Raw genomic sequence first — 18,992 nt, 5'->3', positions numbered from 1 at the left:
AATTGTATGTGTGTGTGTGTGTGTGTGTGTGTGTAGAACTGTATGTGTGTGTATGTGTGTGTTTGTGTGTATAACTGTATGTGTGTGTTTGTGTGTATAACTGTGTGTGTATAACTGTATGTGTGTGTATAACTGTATGTGTGTGTCTAACTGTATGTGTATAACTGTATGTGTGTGTATAACTGTATGTGTGTGTATAACTGTGTGTGTATAACTGTATGTGTGTGTTTGTGTGTATAACTGTATTTGTGTGTTTGTGTGTATAACTGTATGTGTGTGTTTGTGTGTATAACTGTGTGTGTATAACTGTATGTGTGTGTGTGTTTATAAAGCACTCTACAGCTGTTTCCTGTGTACATCTATTACCACAGTAGAAGACAGTAAATCCCCCAGTAGATGAGAAACCTACTGGGAGTATCAGACCACTGCAAATCTACCAAGACCTGGCCGTCCCTCTAAACTTTCAGCTCATACAAGGAGAAGACTGATCAGAGATGCAGCCAAGAGGCCCATGATCACTCTGGATGAACTGCAGAGATCTACAGCTGAGGTGGGAGACTCTGTCCATAGGACAACAATCAGTCGTATATTGCACAAATCTGGCCTTTATGGAAGAGTGGCAAGAAGAAAGCCATTTCTTAAAGATATCCATAAAAAGTGTTGTTTAAAGTTTGCCACAAGCCACCTGGGAGACACACCAAACATGTGGAAGAAGGTGCTCTGGTCAGATGAAACCAAAATTGAACTTTTTGGCAACAATGCAAAACGTTATGTTTGGCGTAAAAGCAACACAGCTCATCACCCTGAACACATCATCCCCACTGTCAAACATGGTGGTGGCAGCATCATGGTTTGGGCCTGCTTTTCTTCAGCAGGGACAGGGAAGATGGTTCAAATTGATGGGAAGATGGATGGAGCCAAATACAGGACCAATCTGGAAGAAAACCTGATGGAGTCTGCAAAAGACCTGAGACTGGGATGGAGATTTGTCTTCCAACAAGACAATGATCCAAAACATAAAGCAAAATCTACAATGGAATGGTTCAAAAATAAACATATCCAGGTGTTAGAATGGCCAAGACAAAGTCCAGACCTGAATCCAATCGAGAATCTGTGGAAAGAACTGAAAACTGCTGTTCACAAATGCTCTCCATCCAACCTCACTGAGCTCGAGCTGTTTTGCAAGGAGGAATGGGAAAAAATGTCAGTCTCTCGATGTGCAAAACTGATAGAGACATACCCCAAGCGACTTACAGCTGTAATCGCAGCAAAAGGTGGCGCTACAAAGTATTAACTTAAGGGGGCAAGAATAATTTTGCACGCCCAATTTTTCAGTTTTTGATTTGTTAAAAACGTTTGAAATATCCAATAAATGTCGTTCCACTTCATGATTGTGTCCCACTTGTTGTTGATTCTTCACAAAAAAATACAGTTTTATATCTTTATGTTTGAAGCCTGTGGCAAAAGGTTGCAAAGTTCAAGGGGGCCGAATACTTTCGCAAGGCACTGTATGTACATGTAGGTAGGGATAAAGTGACTAGCCAACAGGATAGATAATGAACAGTAGCAGCAGCGCCCTCCTGTCCATGACTGCGGGGCCAAGTTTTCTGACGACACAACAGTAGTAGGCCTGATTACCAACAATGACGAGACGGCCAACAGGGAGGAGGTGAGAGACCTGGTGGAGTGGTGCCAGGAAAACAACCTCTCCCTCAACGTCAACTAAATGAAGGAGCTGATCGTAGACTACAGGAGACAGCAGAGAGGGACAGCAGAGGGGGACAGCAGAGGGGGACTGCAGAGGGGGACAGCAGAGGGGGACAGCAGAGGGGGACTGCAGAGGGGGACAGCAGAGGGGGACTGCAGAGGGGGACAGCAGAGGGGGACAGCAGAGGGGCACGCCCCCATCCACATCGACGGGATCGCAGTGGAGAGGGTGAAAAAGCTTCAGATAAGTGACCATCTGAAATGGTCCACCCACACAGACAGTGTGGTGAAGAAGGAGCAGCAGTACTCTTTAACTTTTAGATCAGTGTGTATAGTTGTGTATTGTTAGATATTACTACACTGTTGGAACTAGGAACACAAGCATTTCGTTACACCGGGAATAACATATGTGACTAATACAATTTGATTTGATATGTGATGAGTCAAAAGGGTCAATGAAGATAGTTAAATAGTTAACCAAATAGCTACCTGGACTAACTATTTAGCAGTCTTATGGCTGACGTCTCGATCACACCGACAGCGTTATTGTGCAACATGGTACGCATTATCACCTCGATATGTGAGCAACAATAGTTCAACATTCACCTTCTGCTACCATTTCTGTCAAGCCTTCTACGCAGACAGTTTGATGAAATACGTTTGATAAATCCAAGGTATGCAGCACACAGAACGCACTGCAACTGCCTCTGCAACACAATGCTGCAAGGCAAACGCAGCGTTCCATTGGAAATGAATGTACTTCTGGGGTTCCAAAACGCTGTAGGAGAGAGATGGTGACCGCGTCCCAATGGCACCTATTCCTTATGTAGTGCACTACTCCTGACCAGGGCCCATAGGGTGTCATTTGGAACACAATCATGGTGCCTTCATCCACCGTCTTATGTAAGCGTGAGAAAGCAAAAGAGGAAACACTGTTTATCTAAGAGGTCTATTTTAAGAGCTCCCGGATAACTGATGAGAATACCGTACCATCTCAGTACCTCAGAGACAACACTCCCAGGGCTTTGTTCTGACTGGGATCACAAGTATTCCGTGCATCCCAAATGGCACCCTATTCCCTGTATAGTGCACTACTTTTAACTAGGGCCCATAGGGCTCTGGTCAAGAGTTGTGCACTATGTAGGGAACAGTGTGCCATTTGGGATGCATTCTTTGAGACGTCTGTATTTATAAGATCATAAAAAGCACAGCAGTCTTCTACTCTGCAATAACCATCATCTTCATGAAACAGAAACCTGGATACAGCCGACCACAAGAGAAGATCTACTGCTCGACAAAACCTGCCATGAAAGTAGTTATTCTACTCTAAACGGTATGTTTATTTCTGCTTTAGTTCTGTTTTTATGCATTATGATAAAACACTGCTCTTATTAGTGTCAATAAAACGATTTGATCTTAATCAAGATCAGCTTTTTCCTGAACGCAGCGAACACTAGCCCTCTGAGCCAGCTATCCTGCTGCCTTTGGGTTAGTGATTGGAAAAACAATCTGTGATGTGTGTGTGTGTGAGTGTGTGTGTGTGTATGTGTGCTTGACTCTCATCAAATACTCTCTTAATGAGAGCACAGTCTGACTAGCCATTTAGAATCAATCAGAGACTTTTCCTTGAACAATAACCAGGTTCCTGCCTCTTTTGCTCAAACACACACACACACACACACACACACACACACACACACACACACACACACACACACACACACACACACGCTCTCTCTCTCTCAGTTTCTCTCTCTCTCTCTTGTTACGACCATTCAATGTTAGCCACAGATATAACCATACACTACCCTGCAGACCATATTTTACAGGTTAACTAGACTCATATCCTTGAGCATGTGTCCCAAGAGAAACAGACCAAGATAAATAAATGTACCCGTTATAGCGCCATTGTGTGGTCGATATCAATTTTCCTGCATATTTCCAGTCCTCACAGTGTTCGGAACATGTGTCCCAAGTTCCATTACAATACCAATATCCGTGACTGATTTCTAAGCATTTATGTGACAGACCACGCCCACGTGAATGTTTATTTGTCAGTTGCAGCAATGTTGTTTGACGTACTAACATGGATTATAATGTGCTTACAGACTTTGGTCTATAGATTTCAGACATCACGTTTGGTGAAGATCGAGTCATTCAGTGCCAGAGGAGTAGTGTTTTAAGTGTTTTTCACAAAATAAAAAATGGTGGATAATCCATCACAATGAATTTTATGGGTTCTTGAGGCAAGTTTGTTCTGTGTGATGAGAGGGAAATATGTATAACATTTCGTGACTCTAGGTCACACAGGATGCGGGGGCTGACCTTTCGAAGTTTGCATTTCCAATCGCTTGTTATAGAGCCACTATGTGGCCAATCCGCATGGATTTGCATGAGAGGGTGTGGCTCTTGGACCTTTACCATGTTGCTAAGTTACACAATCCTGGGCCTTTTCATCTCAGGAATTAGAATGTTTTCACCAAAATAGCAGAAAAAGGAACATAATAATAGCAATAAGGAAGTGGAACAAATACAAGAGAGTTTCACCAGCTTCACAGCTTGAACACCAAATAATAAAAGATAAGAATACTAACAAAGTAAACAGCTCAGTAGAACAGAATAAACATGTTAACATCAGTATAATACAGGAAGGGATCATTTATAGTCCAATATTTACATGTGTTTTGGGGATGGAGGGAAGTGTTTAAATGATGCAGTATAATAAGAGTCTGGTAGCAGCAGTTGTGATGTGTATGTAGTATGAATGTATATGTGTGTGTGTGTGTGTGTGTGTGTGTGTGTGTGTGTGTGTGTGTGTGTGTGTGTGTGTGTGTGTGTGTGTGTGTGTGTGTGTGTGTGTGTGTATAAGGGAGTGCATGTGTGCTAAGGTGCAGAGAATCAGAGCAGGTGGTCAGTCCAGTGTCCAGCAGTCCGATAGCTTGTAGAAACTGTCTCTGAGCCTGTTGTTATTAGACCTCATGATCCGATACCGTCTGCCCGACGGGAATGGAGAGAACAGCTTGTGGCTGGGATGTGTGGAGTCCTTGATGATGCTGGGTGCCTTCCTCGCACTGATTCAAGTAGATTTCGTGGAATGCGAGGGAGTACGGTCCCTGTGATTTACTGGGCCTTGCCGTCATGGCCGGAGCAATTTCCATACCAGGCCATGATGCAACCATGATGCTCTCGATGGTGCAGTGGTAGTATTTGGAGAGGACCCGGGGCGGCATGCAAATTTCTTCAGCCGCTTTAGGAAGTAGAGACGCTGTTGCGCCCTCTTGACAAGAGTGGTGGTGTTGTTAGTCCATGGCATGGCTGGTACCCACACTCTTACCAACCTCTCCATGCCCACTGTCCTAGTGCCACAGACTTGGGGTGTATCTCAATAGTGGGATTGAAGGGAAGGAGATGAAGGAAGGGGAGCCGCTTTAGACTATTGAGATACAAATGCTACTCCTGGCTGGTATGGGCTGTCACCCAAATCCCTGCCCACCTCCATGCCCACTGTCTGTGTGGTATCATAGGGCTGTCTGAGTGGCATCATAGGGCTGTCTGAGTGGCATCATAGGGCTGTCTGTGTGGGATCATAGGGCTGTCTGTGTGGGATCATAGGGCTGTCTGTGTGGCATCATAGGGCTGTCTGTGTGGCATCATAGAAGCTGTCTGTGTGGCATCATAGGTCTGTCTGTGTGGCATCATAGGACTGTCTGTGTGGGATCATAGGGCTGTCTGTGTGGCATCATAGGACTGTCTGTGTGGGATCATAGGGCTGTCTGGGTGACATCATAGGGCTGTCTGGGTGGCATCATAGGGCTGTCTGTGTGGCATCAAGGCTGTCTGTATGGGATCATAGGGCTGTCTGTGTGGGATCATAGGGCTGTCTGTGTGGCATCATAGGACTGTCTGTGTGGGATCATAGGGCTGTCTGGGTGACATCATAGGGCTGTCTGGGTGGCATCATAGGGCTGTCTGTGTGGCATCAAGGCTGTCTGTATGGGATCATAGGGCTGTCTGTGTGGGATCATAGGGCTGTCTGTGTGGGATCATAGGGCTGTCTGTGTGGCATCATAGCGCTGTTTGTGTGGCATATTGGGCTGCCTGGGTGGCATCATAGGGCTATCAGGGTGGCATCATAGCATAGGGCTGTCTGGGTGGCATCATAGGGCTGTCTGTGTGGCATCATAGGGCTGTCTGGGTGGCATCATAGGGCTGTCTGTGTGGCATCATAGGGTTGTCTGTGTGGCATCATAGGGCTGTCTGGGTGGCATCATAGGGCTGTCTGGGTGGCACCATAGGGTTGTCTGTGTGGCATCATAGGGTTGTCTGTGTGGCATCATAGGGCTGTCTGTGTGGCATCATAGGGTTGTCTGTGTGGCATCATAGGGTTGTCTGTGTGGAATCATAGAGTTGTCTGTGTGGCATCATAGGGCTGTCTGTGTGGAATCATAGAGTTGTCTGTGTGGCATCATAGGGCTGTCTGTGTGGCATCATAGGGCTGTCTGTGTGGCATCATAGGGCTGTCTGTGTGGGATCATAGGGCTGTCTGTGTGGCATCATAGGGCTGTCTATGTGGCATCATAGGGCTGTCTGTGTGGCATCATAGGACTGTCTGTGAGGGATCATAGGGCTGTCTGTGTTGCATCATAGGGCTGTCTGTGTGGCATCATAGGGCTGTCTGTGTGGCATCATAGGGCTGTCTGTGTGGCATCATAGGGCTGTCTGTGTGGCATCAAGGCTGTCTGTATGGGATCATAGGGCTGTCTGTGTGGGATCATAGGGCTGTCTGTGTGGGATCATAGGGCTGTCTGTGTGGCATCATAGCGCTGTTTGTGTGGCATATTGGGCTGCCTGGGTGGCATCATAGGGCTATCAGGGTGGCATCATAGGGCTGTCTGGGTGGCATCATAGGGCTGTCTGTGTGGCATCATAGGGCTGTCTGGGTGGCATCATAGGGCTGTCTGTGTGGCATCATAGGGTTGTCTGTGTGGCATCATAGGGCTGTCTGGGTGGCATCATAGGGCTGTCTGGGTGGCACCATAGGGTTGTCTGTGTGGCATCATAGGGTTGTCTGTGTGGCATCATAGGGCTGTCTGTGTGGCATCATAGGGTTGTCTGTGTGGCATCATAGGGTTGTCTGTGTGGAATCATAGAGTTGTCTGTGTGGCATCATAGGGCTGTCTGTGTGGAATCATAGAGTTGTCTGTGTGGCATCATAGGGCTGTCTGTGTGGCATCATAGGGCTGTCTGTGTGGCATCATAGGGCTGTCTGTGTGGGATCATAGGGCTGTCTGTGTGGCATCATAGGGCTGTCTATGTGGCATCATAGGGCTGTCTGTGTGGCATCATAGGACTGTCTGTGAGGGATCATAGGGCTGTCTGTGTTGCATCATAGGGCTGTCTGTGTGGCATCATAGGGCTGTCTGTGTGGCATCATAGGGCTGTCTGTGTGGCATCATAGGGCTGTCTGTGTGGCATCATAGGGCTGTCTGTGTGGCATCATAGGGCTGTCTGTGTGGCATCATAGGGCTGTCTGTGTGGCATCATAGGGCTGTCTGTGTGGCATCATAGGGCTGTCTATGTGGCATCATAGGGCTGTCTATGTGGCATCATAGGGCTGTCTGTGTGGCATCATAGGGCTGTCTGTGTGGCATCATAGGGCTGTCTGTGTGGCATCATAGGGCTGTCTATGTGGCATCATAGAGCTGTCTGTGTGGCATCATAGGGCTGTCTATGTGGTATCATAGAGCTGTCTGAATGAACATGTCTTGCATGAGCTCAACTCTGGGGCCAGAGAGTCTACTGTGTTTCTGCAGTTGGAGAATCAACTTTACTCAGGTTACTGCTGAAGCCATTAGTAGTTGTTATGTCAGACCACAAACTCCAATTGTATTATTATTCAAGCCTCTCCACGATGCAGTAATCATCTAGATGTTTATTCTAAGTTTGATTCCACCATAGAAAACAGAAATGTATTTGCAATGTTTATCCTAACTTTAATTACAAAGATGAACCTCATTTCCAAGTTATTCTAATGTTGAATGAATTTGTTTTTGTTTTTAGAAGCTGTGCTTCGCTCAAAAGGTATGTCTTCGTCCCAAATGGCTCTCTAATCTCTATTTAGTGCATTTTGGGCCCTGGTCAAAAGTAGTGCACTATATAGGGAATAGGGTACAATTTGGGAATAAACCTATGTCTCTGAAGGAATGCATGGCTGACACTTAAATGATTTCATAACAAGTTTAAAAAAACACTAGCTGAGACCTTGCCAGTGATATTGGAACCACCTGCGTTCTGTGTATGTTAAAAACTACACAGTTCCATGGATTGTGACGGCAATTTGGGGCTTGGTTGGCCGATCCTTATCTTTAGGCATTGCTCTGGGTACTGCGTGTGTCGGCCTGTCTGGGTCTGGGTACTGTGTGTGTCGGCCTGTCTTTCTCTGGGTACTGTGTGTGTCGGCCTGTCTTTCTCTGGGTACTGTGTGTGTTGGCCTGTATGGCTCTGGGTACTGTGTGTGTCGGCCTGTCTTTCTCTGGGTACTGTGTGTGTCGGCCTGTCTTTCTCTGGGTACTGTGTGTGTCGGCCTGTATGGCTCTGGGTACTGTGTGTGTCGGCCTGTCTTTCTCTGGGTACTGTGTGTGTCGGCCTGTCTTTCTCTGGGTACTGTGTGTGTCGGCCTGTCTGTCTCTGGGTACTGCGTGAGTCGGCCTGTCTTTCTCTGGGTACTGTGTATGTCGGCCTGTCTTTCTCTGGGTACTGTGTGTGTCGGCCTGTATGGCTCTGGGTACTGTGTGTGTCGGCCTGTCTTTCTCTGGGTACTGTGTGTGTCGGCCTGTCTTTCTCTAGGTACTGCGTGTGTCGGCCTGTCTTTCTCTGGGTACTGCATGTGTCGGCCTGTCTTTCTCTGGGTACTGCGTGTGTCGGCCTGTCTTTCTCTGGGTACTGCGTGTGTCGGCCTGTCTGGGTCTGGGTACTGTGCGTGTCGGCCTGTCTGTCTCTGGGTACTGTGTGTGTCAGCCTGTCTGTCTCTGGGTACTGTGTGTGTCGGCCTGTCTGTCTCTGGGTACTGCGTGAGTCGGCCTGTCTTTCTCTGGGTACTGTGTGTGTCGGCCTGTCTTTCTCTGGGTACTGTGTGTGTCGGCCTGTCTTTCTCTGGGTACTGTGTGTGTCGGCCTGTATGGCTCTGGGTACTGTGTGTGTGTCGGTCTGTCTGGCTCCGGGTACTGTGTGTGTCGGCCTGTTTGTCTCTGGGTACTGCGTGTGTTGGCCTGTCTGTCTCTGGGTACTGCGTGTGTCGGTCTGTCTCTGGGTACTTTGTGTGTCTGCCTGTATCTGTCTCTGGGTACTGTGTGTGTCTGCCTGAATCTGTCTCTGGGTACTGTGTGTGTCAGCCTGTATCTGTCTCTGGGTACTGTGTGTGTCTGCCTGTATCTGTCTCTGGGTACTGTGTGTGTCTGCCTGTATCTGTCTCTGGGTACTGTGTGTGTCTGCCTGTATCTGTCTTTGTCTGATGCTCTGAGAACCTGTCCTCTCTCAAATGACATTCACCTCTGCCAGAACACCTACATTCCCTCTCCAATTCCCTATAGAGTGCACTTATTTTGTTCCCTATAGAGTGCACTTATTTTGACCAGCAAGTAGTTCACTACATAGGGAATAGGGTGCCATTTACGACACAGCCTTAGTGTGCAGCAGGCCTTGTCAGAAGGGAAACAAACAACCAGATGCCTAAATAAGACAGTAAAGGAAAGGTTTCAGTTAGAGGGACACAGTCGAGAGGAGAAAACAGTTACGCTGTGCTTCCACCATGTTTACCTCGGCTTCACGTTTACTACAACAGGATGTTGTTACAGGAACAGAAACATCTGATTGGTCGCTAACAAACATCCTGGGTGACAGAGGATGTTTGCCTTCACTGGACAATGAGGAATGGTGGGAGGAGTATGTTAATGTGTTTACGGGTAAGAGAAGCACACACAAACTAATGCATGCATGCACGCACGCCGGCACGCACACACACACACGGCCGTAACACATCTGGACAAGAAGAACACCTATGTGAGAATGCTGTTCATTGACTAAGTTCAGCATTCAACACTATTGTTCCCTCCAAGCTTGACACCAAGCTCAAAGCCCTGGGTCTGAACACCCCCCTCTGCAACTAGATCCTGGACTTCCTGACAAGCAGACCACAGGCTGTGAGGATTGGCAACAACATCTCCTCCACACTGACTCTTAACACAGGGGCCCCCCAGGGGTGTGTCCTCACTCCTCTGCTGTACTCCCTGTTCACCCATGACTGTGTGGCGACACCCACTCCATCATCAAGTTTGCTGACCACACCATGGTTGTAGGCCTGAGTCAGCCTATAGGGATGTGAGTGAACTGGCAGGACAACAAGCTCTCCCAAAATATCAGCAGAACAAAGGAGTTTATTATCAACTTCAGGATGCAGATGAGGGAACACGCCCCGATCCACATCAACGGCACTGCAGTAGAGAGAGTCAGCAGTTTTAGGTTCCTCCATGTCCACCTCACCAAAGACTTGACATGGACCAACAACACCACCGCTCTTGTCAAGAGGGCACAACAGGATCTTTACTTCTTAAGGCAGATGAAGAAATTCAGCGTGCCACCCCGGATCCTCTCCAAATACTACCACTGCACCACCGAGACCATCCTGACCGGTTACCTCACAGCCTGGTATGGGAATGGCTCTGTCTACGACTGCAAGGCCCTCCAGTGGGTGGTGAAGTGGCCCAGTACATCACTGGGGTGTGTTCCCACCCATCCAGGACATCTACTTGAAAGGGTGCCTGAGGAAGACAGTTTCTATCTACAGGTATGGTGAACACTTGAACTGGACTGACCACTTTTTGCACCTTTGCACTTACATCACAATTGCTGCTAACAGACTTGTATTTACTAATGCTAATACTGCACAATTTAAACACTTGCCCCCCAATCCCCCCCTTCCCCAATGCATGTGTAAATATTGTACTAGAATATGTGCCTTTCTGTATTATACTTATGCTAAAATGCGTATTTCTATTCCACTGAGCCATTTACTTTATGTTTGTAGTCTTATATTTTATTATTGGTTATTGTTGTTGCATTGTCGAGACGCAACCTGAAAGTTTGCATTTCATTGTGGATCCTGTTCATACAACTAATAAAACTTAAAACTTGAAAAACACACATACACACACACAAACAGGGGTATGCTAATGAGCGTGTATCTTTGCATGACAACAGAAGATGGTTCCTGGCAGTATCGATAATTAGTCAAACATAGAATGTAAATGAGTTGTTGTGATTAGAGGTCGACCGATTAATCAGAATGGCCAATTAATTGGGGCCAATTAATCGGAATGGCCGGTTAATTAGGGCCGATTAATCAGAATGGCCGATTAATTAGGGCCGATTAGTTATGTCCGATTAATTAATTCCGATTATTTTTCGATGCCGATTTAGCCGTTTTTAAAATATTTTTTACACCTTTATTTAATCTTTATTTAACCAGACAAGTCAGTTAAGAACACAGTGTTATTTACAATGACGGCCTAGAAACGGTGGGTTAACTGCCTTGTTCAGGGGCAGAACGACAGATTTTTACCTTGTCAGTTCTGGGATTCAATCTTGCAACCTTACAGTTAACTAGGCCAACGCACTAACCACCTGCCTCTCATTGCACGCCTGTTACGCGAATGCAGTAGAAACCAAGGTAAGTTGCTAGCTAGCATTAAACTTATCTTATAAAAACAATCAATCAATCATAATCACTAGTTAACTACACATGATTGATGATATTACTAGTTTATCTAGCGTGTCCTGCATTGCATATCGATGCAACGCTGGGGGATGATTTAACAAAAGCACATTTGTGAAAAAAGCACAATCGTTGCACGACTGTACCTAACCATAAACACAATGCCTTTCTTAAAATCAATACACTGAAGTATATATTTTTTAAACCTGCATATTTAGCTAAAAGAAATCCAGGTTAGCAGGTTGTCACTTCTCTTGCGTTCATTGCACGCAGAGTCAAGGTATATGCAACAGTTTGGGCCGCCTGGATCATTGCGAACTAATTTGCCAGAATTTTACGTAATTATGACATAACATTGAAGGTTGTACAATGTAACACAAATATTTAGACTTAGGGATGCCACCTGTTAGATAAAATACCGAACGGTTCCGTATTTCACTGAAATAATAAACGTTTTGTTTTCGAATTCGACCATATTAATGACCAAAGGCTCGTATTTCTATTTGTTATTATGTTATAATTAAGTCTACGATTTGATATTTGATAGAGCAGGCTCGTAAGCATTCATTCAAACAGCACTTTTGTGCATTTTGCCAGCAGCTCTTCGCAAGCACAGTGCTGTTTATGACTTCAAGCCTATCAGCCTAATGGCTGGTGCAACCGGTGTGAAATGACTAGCTAGTTAGCGGGGTGCACGCTAATAGCGTTTCAAACGTCACTCGCTCTGAGACTTGGAGTAGTTATTCCCCTTGTCGATGTGTTCCTGGTTTGAGCCCAGGTAGCGGCGAGGAGAGGGACGGAAGCTATACTGTTACACTGGCAATACTAAAGTGCCTATAAGAACATCCAAGAGTCAAAAGGTATATGAAATACAAATGGTATAGAGAGAAATAGTCCTATAAAAACTATATTAACTACAACCTAAAACCTCTTACCTTGGAATATTGAAGGTCTCATGTTAAAAGGAACCACCAACTTTCATATGTTCTCATGTTCTGAGCAAGGAACTCAAACGTTAGCTTTTTTACATGGCACATATTGCACTTTTACTTCTCCAACACTTAGTTTTTGCATTATTTAAACCAAATTGAACATGTTTCATAATTTATTTGAGGCTAAATGTATTTTTATTGATGTATTATATTAAGTTAAAATAAATGTTCATTCAGTATTGTTGTAATTGTCATTATTACAAATAAAAACATTTTAAAAATGGCCAAATAATCGGTATCGGTATCGGCATGGAAAAATCATAATCGGTCGACCTCTAGTTGTGATTGGCCTGAACTTCAACCCAGCCAGCCAGTCAGCAGAGGATTGCCTAATGTGTGTTAGATTCTCACCTTGGGGGACACGGCTCGGGGTTGCAGATGCGGCCCATGACTGGAGGGCGGCTAGAGGGGTCACAGAGAGAATCGTCAACCTCCTCTCCTCCTCTCTCCCGGCTCACACACCTGACCACTGCTGTCTGTCTCCCTGGGGGAGAGGTGGAACAGAGTTAGAGAGAGAGAGGAGGAGGGGGGGCAGGCTGAGAGAGAGAGGGGGTGGGTGGTTTAGGTGGAGAATGACAAGGTGGAGAGCAAGGAGACCAAAAACAGAGAACAACAGAGAGGGGAGCTGAGAGAGGGCGAGTTGAGAGAGGGAGAGCTGAGAGAGGGCGAGCTGAGAGGGAGAGCTGAGAGAGGGCGAGCTGAGAGAGGGAGAGCTGAGAGAGGGCGAGCTGAGAGAGGGCGAGCTGAGAGAGGGAGAGCTGAGAGAGGGCGAGCTGAGAGAGGGAGAGCTGAGAGAGGGAGAGCTGAGAGAGGGAGAGCTGAGAGAGGGCGAGAGAGGAGAGCTGAAGAGGAGAGCTGAGAGGGAGCTGAGAGAGGGAGAGCTGAGAGAGGGAGAGTTGAGAGAGGGAGAGCTGAGAGAGGGTGAGCTGAGAGAGGGAGAGCTGAGAGAGGGAGAGCTGAGAGAGGAGAGCTGAGAGAGGGCGAGCTGAGAGAGGGAGAGCTGAGAGAGGGCGAGCTGAAAGAGGGAGAGCTGATCGAGGGAGAGCTGAGAGAGGGAGAGCTGAGAGAGGGAGAGCTGAGAGAGGGTGAGCTGAGAGAGGGAGAGCTGAGAGAGGGAGAGCTGAGAGAGGGAGAGCTGAGAGAGGGAGAGCTGAGAGAGGGCGAGCTGAGAGAGGGAGAGCTGAGAGAGGGCGAGCTGAAAGAGGGAGAGCTGAGAGAGGGAGAGCTGAGAGAGGGAGAGCTGAGAGAGGGAGAGCTGAGAGAGGGTGAGCTGAGAGAGGGAGAGTTGAGAGAGGGAGAGCTGAGAGAGGGAGAGCTGAGAGAGGGAGAGCTGAGAGAGGAGAGGGAGAGCTGAGAGTGAGATAGTGGGGTTAAAGAAACAAAGAGGTCACACATGGACACTGAGATAGAAACAAAGCATCTACTGCAGGGGTTTGACTACTTGTTCTTCTTCTAAATGAATAACATTTTTGTTTTGGGGGAAACTAACTCAATATACTTTAAAATGACTGAAACCAAATCCAAACTGTGTAGAAATGATAATGGACCTATATTCATACAGTTTCGTGACTGTTTAGCTCACTAATAATCACTAGACAGTCAGGGAGCGCTGAAAATTCCCTGATGGATAGAGGACTATGTTTTTCAAAATTGAATGGCAAGGAAATATGAGCAATTTTCACTGTGGCCTTCCGAATTCCATTAAAGAACATATGTGGCCCCCGGGGGGAAATGAGTTCGACACCCCTGACCTCCTGTATATGACTATGAGAATCCCATCCTGTATAAAATAAATATGAACCTTTAATAGGAAAGCCATCTCACAGGGTAATAGTGAAGGAGTTATATGAGTAATTACCAGATTTATCATGTAGACAAGGATGTTGCATGTTTGGGATAATGCTAGAGTACAACCTTTTTTAGTAGTGTTTGGAATTTAGGATTATACCTAGGGTAATGTTTAGGATAATGTTTGTTTAAATGTTTGGGAATATGTTTTGTATGACCTTTTGGGATAATGTGGCAGTATTATTTCAGATAATGTTTGGGAAAATATGTTTGGTATGATGGTTGGGATAACAATGTTACAATGTTAGGTACAACGTTTAGGTTTCGTTGAAGCACCGGTGCAGCTCACCTGTAGCACAGGAGGCCGAGCAGCCACTAAAGCCCCTGTAGTCCCAGTGGTGGGGCTCCTCACCCTGGGCGTGAGGGCCTTGAGGATCCTGGAGGTCAGGAGAGAAGCCTGGGCCTAGAGTACAGGCTCCCCCATCGCAGGGCCTCTCCAGCTGGGGCCGCTCTTCACCGCACTCCTCCTCGGGCAGGTCTACCTCTGTCTGGGTGAAGGAGAGGAGGACACGACACTTCAGCTCCCGTGTCTGTTTGCCGAGCCCACAGGTGACGCTGCAGGGAGACCACGACCCTGGGATTAACCTGGAGAGTACACACAGAGAGGAGGACTCAGCGAATGGAGTTAGGTAACACTGAGATGAAAATGTATGTCAGTTTTTGACCGTCAAAGGTAAAAATGCATCTCTACTTTTTTCATAAGAATTAAGTCGTTTCATAAAACTATTTTAAAAAACGGACATTTATATGTTTTTTTCTCCAAAAGAACCTTCAAAGAACCTCCTGTATACAGTGCCTTTGGAAAGTATTCAGACCCCTTGACTTATTCCACATTTTGTTAGGTTACAGACATATTCTAAAATGTATTAAATCGTTATCTTCCCTCATCAATCTATACATAATACCCTATAATAACCAAGCAAAAACAGGTTTGTATAAATTTTAGCAAATTTATAAAAATAAAAACAGAAATATCACATTTACATAAGTATTCAGACCCTTTACTCAGTACTTTGTTGAAAATCCTCAGACAGCAGTTAAAGCCTCACATCTTCTTGGGTGACGCTACAAGCTTGGCACACCTGGATTTGGGGAGTTTCCCATTCTTCTCTGCAGATCCTCTCAACATCTGTCAGGCAGGATGGGGGGGGGGGGTCTCAGGTCTTTTCAGGTCTCTCCAGAGATCTTCGATTGGGTTCAAGTCCGGGCTCTGGCTGGGCCACTCAAGGACATTCCCGAGACTTGTCCCGAAGCAACTCCTGCGTTGTCTTGGCTGTGTGCTGAGGGTCATTGTCCTGTTGGAAGGCGAACCTTCACCTTATTCTGAGGTCCTGAGCGCTCTGGAGCAGGTGTTCATCAAGGATCTCTCTGTACTTGGCTCTGTTAATCTTTGCCTCAATCCTGACTAGTCTCCCAGTCCCTGCCGCTGAAAAACACCCACACAGCATGATGCTGCCACCACCATGCTTCCTCCATACATGACGCTTGGCATTCAGGCCAAAGAGAATCTTGTTTTCATCAGACCAGAGCATCTTGTTTCTCATGGTCTGAGAGTTTTTAGTTGCCTTTAGGCAAACTCCAAGTGGGTTGTCATGTGCCTTTTACCGAGGAGTGGCTTCCGTCGGGCCACTCTACCATAAAGGCCTGATTCGTGGAGTACTGCAGAGATGTTTGTCCTTCTGGAAGGTTCTCCCATCTCCACAGAGTAACTCTAGAGCTCTGTCAGTGTGACCATCGGGTTCTTGGTCACCTCCCTGACCAAGGCCCTTCTCCCCGATTGCTCAGTTTGGCCGGGAGGCCAGCTGTAGGAAGAATGATGGAGTCCACTGTGTTCTTGGCGACCTTCAATGCTGCAGAAATGTTTTGTTAACCTTCCACAGATCTGTGCCCGACACAATCCTGTCTCAGAGCTCTACCGACACTTCCTTCCACCTCATAGCTTGGTTTTTGCACTGACATGCACTGTCAACTGTGGGACCTTATATAGATAGGTGTGTGCCTTTCCAAATCTTGTCCAATTCATTTAATTTACCACAGGTGGACTCCAATTAAGTTGTAGAAACATCTCAAGGATGATCAATGAAAACAGGATGCACCTGAGCAACATTTTGAGTCTTATAGCAAAGGGTCTGAATACTTGTAAATAAGGTATTTCTGTTTTGTTTTATTTGTAATACATGTACAAACATTTCTAAATACCTGTTTTCACTTTGTCATTATGGGGTGTTGTGTGTAGATTGCTGAGGATTTTTTTTATGTAATCCATTTTTGAATGAGGCTGTAACGTAACAAAATGCAGAAAAATGAAAGGTGTCTGAATACTTTCCAAAGGCACCATATGGTTCTAACTAGAACCCTCTATGAAGGGTTCTACCAATTACCATCTTATAATCTAAAGGTTCTTCCTAGAACCGTCTGTGAAGGGTTCTAAATCAAATCAAATGTATTTATATAGCCCTTCTTACATCAGCTGATATATCAAAGTGCTGCACAGAAACCCAGCTTAAAACCCCAAACAGCAAGCAATGAAGGTGTAGAAGTTCTCTCCCGAGAACCTTTTTATCTTTGGGGGGGTTCTTCCTATAACCCTCCATGAACAGTTGCACTAACTTATTAGACTTTAAAATGTAATTAGTTTTGACAATACATTGTATGTATCATAAGGCCTTTATGTGAGGGCCTAGTTATACCCTAACACAGTGGTGTTAGGAACATCCTGGTTTACAGGACACATCAGGCCTGCAAGTCACATTAAACTGGCATTAGATTAGAATCCAGCCAGAGTTAGGATATCCTGCAACATGCATTCAGAATGAATGCCAGGGTTGGGAAGATTGAATACTGAGACTAACTCAATCATCTAAACTGGAACAACCATCTCAGTAACGGGTGCAATAAAAACAATTACTAACATATTGGATTTGTTTAGAAAACTGTATGTTATTTATTTTTGTGTAGCATAAAAGGAATCAACCAAGCAATGCACATGCAAAAACATAGATATTACAGTAAAACAAACAATTCCGAAAATCTCGCTGCAATAGAGCATGCTGGGAAATAGTATATATGGTTCTATGTAGAACACTTCTTGCCTTCCAAAGAATCATAAAAACTTTGCATTACAAAGAACCCTTGTCTTCCAAAAACGGTTATTTTGATCAAACCAGTTCTTGGTAGAACCATAACCCTCCGGAAAAAAAACTTTTGGAACAATTTTTTCTAAGACTTGTAGAAAAATCATGCCATTTGGAATGCAGACTAACACTGAATGACAGACACTTTCTGGCTCAGCCAACCTAACACAGACCGACTGAAGTCCTAAGCTGTACTCTGACATACATTTTGATACATAGTATATTTCAGTGAAAGAACAATCTTTTACATTTGTAGTGTGTTGTATCTCTAGGTAGAGAGGTGGGAAAGGAGAAGGAGAGACAGAAAGAGAAAGAAAGAGAGCATGAAGAATGAAAAAATTACAATTTCTTCATAAACTAAATAAATAAATGTTTGAAGTGACAGAAATCAGATCGTGACAATGTCTTGTTTTTTTCTGCTGCTTATAAAAGTAATGTCATTCCAGTGGGTTTGTGAAAGTAGTTACATTTGTCCAATCGTCCCCCAAAGCCAGATGAGAAAGTCAACACACACACACCCTGGTCCCGCTGTCTAAACATTCTTCTAGCGCTTGGGATTCCGCTTTATGGGACCTACTATTCCCTCACAGCCGTAGTGTGTCATGTTTGGACCGGTGTGTTGTGTGTGTGTGTGTGTGTGTGTGTGTGTGTGTGTGTGTGTGTGTGTGTGTGTGCATGTCTGTCATGTTTAGACCGTGTCATTAAGAAAGATCATGATGATGTCAGAATGTAAATGAAAATGGAGAAAACAGACTCTTCTATGTACGGGGGTGAATGACTGATGTAAAGTGCTTTACTTCCAAAGACGTTGGGAACTAATGAGGGTGAATGAGGTGGTGGGGAAGCTGTGTGTGTATGTGTATCTATGTGTGTGTGTGTGTGTGTGTGTGTGTGTGTGTGTGTGTGTGTGTGTGTGTGTGTGTGTGTGTGTGTGTGTGTGTGTGTGTGTGTGTGTATATGTGTTAATGTGTATCTCTGCGTGTGTGTGTGTGCCTGTCAAATCATATCAAATTTTATTTGTCACATACATATGGTTAGCAGATGTTAATGCGAGTGTAGCGAAATGCTTGTGCTTCTAGTTCCTACAATGCAGTAATAACCAACGAGTAATCTAACCTAACAATTCCACAACTACTACCTTATCCCATCATAGCACTGAGACGGCACTTGTGAAGGTGGTAAATGACATTTTAATGGCATCGGACCGAGGCTCTGCATCTGTCCTCGTGCTCCTAGACCTTAGTGCTGCTTTTGATACCATCGATCACCACATTCTTTTGGAGAGATTGGAAACCCAAATTGGTCTACACGGACATGTTCTGGCCTGGTTTAGATCTTATCTGTCGGAAAGATATCAGTTTGTCTCTGTGAATGGTTTGTCCTCTGACAAATCAACTGTAAATTTCGGTGTTCCTCAAGGTTCCGTTTTAGGACCACTATTGTTTTCACTATATATTTTACCTCTTGGGGATGTTATTCGAAAACATAATGTAAACTTTCACTGCTATGCGGATGACACACAGCTGTACATTTCAATGAAAC

General features: G+C 45.4%; 1 protein-coding gene across 1 annotated transcript in view; it reads right to left on the bottom strand.

The window, feature by feature from the left end:
- The window catches only part of adamtsl3 (ADAMTS-like 3), a 184,959-nt gene that overhangs the window by 8,063 nt on the left and 157,904 nt on the right, over window positions 1–18,992 (bottom strand). The window contains exons 16-17 of the mRNA XM_031812497.1: window positions 14,606–14,901; window positions 12,820–12,952 (exon numbers count right to left, since the gene is read on the bottom strand). Of these exons, the coding sequence (XP_031668357.1) occupies window positions 12,820–12,952; window positions 14,606–14,901 (429 nt within the window). The remainder of the gene's footprint in view (window positions 1–12,819; window positions 12,953–14,605; window positions 14,902–18,992) is intronic.

This window comes from Oncorhynchus kisutch, unplaced genomic scaffold, assembly GCF_002021735.2.
Source record: "Oncorhynchus kisutch isolate 150728-3 unplaced genomic scaffold, Okis_V2 Okis03b-Okis08b_hom, whole genome shotgun sequence".
In the NCBI taxonomy this organism is placed as follows: domain Eukaryota; kingdom Metazoa; phylum Chordata; class Actinopteri; order Salmoniformes; family Salmonidae; genus Oncorhynchus; species Oncorhynchus kisutch.
This window is presented reverse-complemented; position numbering and strand designations above follow the sequence as displayed.